This window comes from Xenopus tropicalis, chromosome 5 (genome assembly GCF_000004195.4).
Source record: "Xenopus tropicalis strain Nigerian chromosome 5, UCB_Xtro_10.0, whole genome shotgun sequence".
Taxonomy (NCBI): domain Eukaryota; kingdom Metazoa; phylum Chordata; class Amphibia; order Anura; family Pipidae; genus Xenopus; species Xenopus tropicalis.
This window is the reverse complement of record NC_030681.2, coordinates 101,495,029-101,501,995: the sequence shown is the minus strand read 5'-3', so window position 1 is coordinate 101,501,995 and position 6,967 is coordinate 101,495,029. Positions and strand designations below refer to the sequence as shown.

At 36.1% G+C, this 6,967-nt stretch overlaps 1 protein-coding gene across 5 annotated transcripts in view; it reads right to left on the bottom strand.

Moving 5' to 3' along the window:
* Positions 1-2,116: 2,116 nt before the first annotated feature.
* Positions 2,117-6,967, bottom strand: part of dis3l2 (DIS3 like 3'-5' exoribonuclease 2) — a 225,945-nt gene continuing 221,094 nt past the window's right edge. For all 5 annotated transcript variants that reach the window (XM_031901823.1, XM_031901824.1, XM_031901825.1 and 2 more), the window contains 3 exon segments: positions 6,533-6,637; positions 4,355-4,456; positions 2,117-3,184 (listed from right to left, as the gene is read on the bottom strand). In XM_031901823.1, coding sequence (XP_031757683.1) covers positions 3,089-3,184; positions 4,355-4,456; positions 6,533-6,637 — 303 coding nt within the window. In that variant the 3' untranslated portion in view covers positions 2,117-3,088.

The following is a 6,967-nucleotide window of genomic DNA, read 5'->3' as shown; positions in this document are numbered from 1 at the left end:
TTAACCCTTTTCAAATTCAAACCCTACCCACATAATTACTCCAATAATACTGAATGCTGTTCTGTCTTGCCATCTACTGTAAGTCTATATTAATTTCATACATGGTCACGGTCATACTTTAGTCTGTTAAAAAGTAATCAAACTCTTTCCATGAATGGCCAATCAGAAATTTGATTCTTATTTTGTGATCACCATGTCCAGTCAATTAACTGCTTGAAATGTTATTATCTGCCATGTTATCATAAAAAATGTTCTCTCTTTAAGAGGGTTATAAACCCAGTAATGAAATTATGCCCAATGAAATCAAATAACTGAAAAGATCTAATGCATCCCAGAATTAGAAGTGCTAGTGCAATTTTCTGCACTGCTGGTTCCAACCACATGTACCACTGAAATAATGCTGCTGCAGTTAGCGCCTCTCCAGAGAAGACTCAATTTCCCATATTGCCTTGCATGTTCTGTCTAACAGGCCTGGATAGAAGAAACACAGACATGCATTATGGAAACTGGAGTCATGACTGGAGGAACCGACTATTGCTATATTGTTTCAGTGGTATAAATATAATCAGAACAAGAACTGCATGAAATAGCAAAGGACAGAAGCTGAAATTACATTTTCACATTTCCAAAAAACATTAAAAATATGTAATTTATTTATATGGAAAAAGTTGTTTAGAATAACATTTAGTTCCCAAAAGTTTATTTTAAGGAATCCACCCCCTAATTTCTGATTTTTACTTTAGACATGTTCAACAGGATACCCAGCAGTGATACCTAACTCCAATAAACCCAGGGGGAAAGAAATTCCCTATTGAATTGTGAAACACCTCCGAACTCAGCGTCTATTCTTGTTTTAGGTTCCATGTTTTTCTTCTGCTCTGTGTTTAAAACTTGCCTCACGTACTCTAAGGACAGCATTTACTAATGCTTGTATTTCTTTTTTTTCCCACAGTTTGTGTTTTTGCACAAAAAAATTACAATTAATAAAAATGTTTTGCCATTTAATATGCTTCAAAACAGTCACATCTTTATCAGCTTTATCTATCTTTTTTTCCTTCTTATTTTAGTTTTTATTCAAACATTTTTGTTGATCATGTGAAACTAAACATGAGAAGCAGACCAAAGAGTAAATGATTGCTTGCCCTGATTGACCGAAAGGCATAGATAATTATTTACTGCAGCAAATTATGTCTGGTAGATAATGATTTCTAGAACAAGTCAAACCATGATCATGTAACAGAATGCAAGCACTTCATCCATATTAATGTCAGTTGTAGTAAACATGACAGAAAAACAGAAAATGCTTTATAGAATTAAATAATGTCTTGCAAGATATTTCACAATAAAAATATTAATCATGCGCACACCACATAGCGCTTATAGCACGTTCTGCACCCAGCTGCACCTAACAGTCTGTTCCATTTGTATTTTATATTATACAGGAATAGGGCCTACTATCCAGAATACTTGAGACCTTGAGATTTCTGGATAAGTGATCTTTCTGTAATTTGGATCTCTACACTTTTAGTCTCCTAAAATATATATATGTTAAAACATGAAATAAACCTAATAAGATTATTTTGCCTCCAATAAGGATCAATTAAATGTTAGTTGGGATTAAGTACAAGGTACTGTTTTATTATTAGAGGAAAAAAAAATCATTTTAAAAAATGTGAATTATTTAATGGAGTCCATGGGAGATGGCCTTTTTGTAATTTTCAGCTTCTTGGATAATGGGTTTACGAATAACCAGTCCTATACCTGTTCATGTATTTCATATGCTATTGATTGTTGAAGCAGAAAACAAACTGCATGATTGTTGCTACCTATAGAAGATTAAGCAGTAGATGTGCCATTATTAAAGATCCACAATTTACAGATGAGAATGTCTGAAAAATGAAGTCTTTGGGTATCACCAAGTTCCATTTGTGAGAAATTAGAAAGGAAAGATTGCCAGCGCTCAGTTTGTCTTTAAAAATAATTTTCACAAATGGGATATGCGTGACAGTAAGGATTATAGTACAAGGCATGCTGGGTAACAGCATTCCTATAACCATGAAAAACATCATGCACCAGGGCCTGCGTAAGAGATATGAAGACAAAAACAAGGTAGACATACACGGAACACATTGCTTTATTGAAGGGTGGAGTTGAGATACAAGTTGTGAGACAAGATTATTCCAGGGATGGACTGTTTGTGTGATTATCTGGTCTCACCTACAATAAGCTCAAAAGGCACTGCCAAAGGCAATAGTGGGGCTCATTACTAACATTAGGCAATTTTGCTCCTGGGCAGTTACCTATGGCAACTGAACTCCCTATTCCCTATAAAAGCTGAATAGCTACTGCCTAGACGCAGATTTTACCATTGTTACTAAATGAGTCTCATTAACTGCTGTGCATCTTCCACAGTCTGAATTTTGTACAAGCAAAAGTATCTTTCATTTATATAACTGTGACAAGGTTACCAGGAGGAAATGGAGAAAACTGGAACAAGATTTATAAAATAAAAAAAAAGTATTAAATATTGTTTAATACACTAACTAAAACACAGCTCTGTGATGGTGCCAGCCATGAGTTCATTCAGAGAAAAAAAAAAACGTTGTCTAAAAATTAATAGCTGCTTTTCGGACCTAAAAATACATAAAAAATTTAAAATTCCACTGAGCTCATATGCCAGTTACTGCTGCTTAGATGTTGGTGGGGGCTTATGGACTGTAGAAGAACTTATATGAAGGCCAATGTATTCTGGCTATTTATAAAACAAATCTGCTAGGTCAAATTTCTCCAACTTCATTTAAAAAGTAAATTAAAATTATCATCAGAACATATATTGAGTCTGTTTGCAATAATCCACAGTCTCCCTTAAACCCCTATTATGCTTTAAAAGTTCTATGGATATACAGACTGAATTAGCAGCATCAAAGCCATTTACATACATTTAAGTCAATGCCACAACAGAAATAACTTATTAAACATGTATTTCCCCTTGAAATGAAGAATGTAATCCCCTGTAATGGAAGCTGCACTGTACAGCAGCACTGCTCTCAGAGGGGCAGCAGCACTTCCTGTGTTTTCCAAACTCTTGTCACTGGGCCTCTGGGCTTTTCAGTACTGCTGTATACTTCAGGGGCACATTATCGGACTTGAGGACCACCTCCACAAGGGTGAAGATACTGATTACCTAAAGAAGAGAAAAGAAATTACTTTCAGCATCAGTGAACAATCACCTGAGATCCATAAATTGTGCTTTAAAACACTCTCAAAATATAAGCAAATTCTGAGAAACCCCCTTTGCTGTGGCAACTACATTAGAACAATAAATATCTGAGTAAAGCTCTGTGTTTTGTTGGGTTGGAGCTCCCTCCACATGCTCTTACAGCAACAGCTACTGAACATTCACACTATGGAAGTAATCACTGCATTTATCATTGATCAGTGACAAAGACCAGGAGAGAAAGTCATCTTTATGTTTTCAGCTTTTACAAGAATGTAATAGACAAATATGAGCGTTTAACCCCTTATTTTCTAAACAAAACAATGCAGCAGTACATATTAAAGAAACATTGTGGTCTTGAACTTAAGTGGGCTTATTTATCAAAATATGGGAAAGAAATGAGGTCGACTACATAACACATTGCTGCCTGCGTTCATTTTTGGTGTAAGAATTCCCCATAAAATCTTGTGGGCACCTAAAAATGCTACAGAAAAATAATAATCATCCTTTGCTATTTTTACTGCTGGAATTTATTTCCACTGCATGGTTATGAGGTCCCAATGTGTATGTGTTATACTGTAACAAACTGAACATAAATGTTTGCTTAAGTTATATCAGAATACAGTCCTTCCAACAGCAAGAGCAAATGCAGCATTTGGAATATGAAGGGGCATACGGCTGATCATACCAGACCTTAGTATAACTACTTATTATACTTGAGAAAACAAGTTTAAAGCAAACCTTTTTAAAAAAAAAAAGTGACAGTAATTCCAAGATATTAAGGGATATATGTACTATTAATATGAATGAACTGCTTGTCGGTTTCTGACCCTGATCCAGACGAAGAAAGGAAGGGGGCTGGGTCTTATAAAAGATAAATACCTCAGAAGCAGCACATCGCCAATTCTGAAAGCCCCCCAGCTGTTGCTCTTGAGATTGCCTATTTGGGAATTTTTTTTTTGGGAAGAATTGGGAAGGAGAGACTTTCCAGATTAGTGACATGCTGCATTAGTGCACTTATTTTTACAGCAGATTTTTTTATAGAATGAAGATCAACAGAGATGATTTAGTGACAGGGGGTGTTTATATTCAGACACTTTTCCATGTAATCTTATCAATATCGGAGGAGTTGCTTACTTGTCGCACAGGTTCTTCTCCCTTCTTTTCTGGTTCCCATAGCAGTGTCAGCTCAGGTCTTTTCCCGACCTGTTGGAAATGTGAATTAACAAGAGGAAGGCTCTGCAAGAAGGAGAGGAATAGAGAAAGTAATGAATAATGGTAAGTAGAAGCACACCTTTTCCAAGATCACCTCATTTCTGCACACTAGCTACTCATGATAATGGCCCCAGGCCCCTCTCAAGCGAATAATCCAATGCAATGCAGAGACACAGTGAAATAATTGAGAATGAGAATGATGTAGTATGCTTACAGCACAAGGAAAGTCATTTTCACTGAGGGGTGCCAATTAGTCCCTACTGTGAATATGATTTTTCTTAGGACTGTGAGAGACGGGCAGATTAGTCGCCAGTGACAAATCTCCCTTGTCGCGGGCGACTAATCTCCCCGATATGCCAACCCACAGGCCAGGCGATTTTCTGAAATCTCCAAAGTTGCCTTGAGAGGAAACTTCAGCGATTTCGGCACCACATATAACATCCCACCTCGACTTACATTTTATCCGGTGGGATGGCATTTCGGGGAGATTAGTCGCCCCCGAGAAAAGGGAGATTTGTCGTGCGGCGACTAATCTCCCCGTCTGACACAGCCCTTATACTTTATAAAACAACAAAGTATATCTGGAACAATGGTTGTGGCCATTATCAGGTCCTGGGCAGAAAGTTGTATTTAAAGGGCAATACATTATATCTTATAAAATGTAAGACAGTACTATTTTGACAATTAATAACCAGTTCAACTGTACTGCAAACAAAATCTGTTTCAATACATTTGTTTTAAGAATTATTTCAAAGTACTGCAAATAATTTCATTTCAGACTTCCTCCCAACCACTGTACCAGGTTAGCCTGAGAACAACTGCTCAAATTACAAGGCATTATATAAAAATAAGTCTTTTTGATTGAAATTTGCAAACAAAACTTTCAACCCAAGCCCTATTTATTGGGCTCAAAAAAGTATTAGCATATTGGCTTTACATGTTTTTATATTATACATACAATATATACAATGTATGTATGTGATCTTTTGAAAAATCAGGGACACATGATAAATGCAAGTTTCTGGGCTGCACTGATTCAGTTAAATCAACCAGTTTCTAGAGAAGCTAATCCTTAGTGTAAGATATAATATTGAATGCTCTACATTCATTTAAGGAAAATAAATGAAGGGCATTTCCCTTCTTGTACTTTGCTACATGATGAATTTGAATTTTAACTTACACAATTGTGGGGAGCCCGGGCATAGCTTCTTCTGTTCTATAAAAATATAATTTATTTTTGAAGACCTGCTGTGATCTGGAAACCTTAATCTATAGTTAACTTTTAGTATGTTGAAGACCGATACTCATACATTTTTTTTTTTTTAATTATTTAGCTTTTTGTTCAGCAGCTCTCCAGTTTACAATTTGCTGTTATGGTTACATTTACATTCAACCAGGCAGCGATTGGAATTACAGATTGGAATGAGTAGGAGAGTACAACTGAAAACAAGCACCATATTTTGCCGCATATCCATGTGTCAGAATTTTATTATTTTAATGAAGAGAAAGCTAAATAATAAAATGCAATGCTAACAATACAATCATAGATTTACAGAGCAATAGCTCTCTTGGCTGCCTTGAGTCAGTGACCACCCCCCCCGCATGAAACTAGAAAAAATGAAGACCAGCTGAAAAGTTGCTAGGAATGGGACATAGTAAAATGTAGCTACCACTTTAAGACGGCATGTGATGTTTTTTAAATAGCAAAATTAATTTTAATATCCCAGTCCCTCATTTAAAACCTATGTTACTACATTTTGACCTTGAGCAGTCTTTAGTATATAAAAGCGGGAGCTTGCTTTATGGCATGAGAATAGCCAAAAGGTAAGAAACAATGTGGTTTTTGGTTATAAATCAAAACATAGATAGAAAACTGCCAAGTATTTGAAAACATATGCTAAGAAACTATTCAATAGGAATATATTTATTACCAAACATTCTCAACCTGTGGTGGACTACAAACATACGCAGATAAAATGAGCAACCTCCTGTAATAGCCTGTCACGTTTTTTCACTGGGACAAAACTGGCTTAAGTTCACTATGGTAGCATTTGGTTAGTGCTTAGCTTCAGTTTTTGACATGTCTTAAGTGTTACTTACATTACAATAGATGCGCTTCTGGACCCCAAATCTAAGCACTATAACATCGAAAGCTTCATTAAGGACCCCCATAACCATGGCTTCTGACTCCAGGGGGCCACACTCCTGTAGAAAAAGGGTAGTAAGAAGACATGTTAATGAAGCCACAAAGCATCAGTAAAGTTGTTGGTTTTACACTGTATCCTTCCTGGTACTAATTCTCAAGACAAGATAGTTGACTATTGCAAAAGGAAATATTTTAACTTTTAATCAAACAGGCGGTTTTGCTTGCAGGACTCAATCAGCATGTGATAACACTGCTCTTTGTAGCAGAGAAATCAGAATTGAGCATTAGATACTTTTTATCTTAAGCAATTCTCTAGGCTTTAGTTCTCTAGGTTTGCTATCGCACATGTATATTTGGAGCCAAGCAGAATTCTGTACTTAGCACAAAGT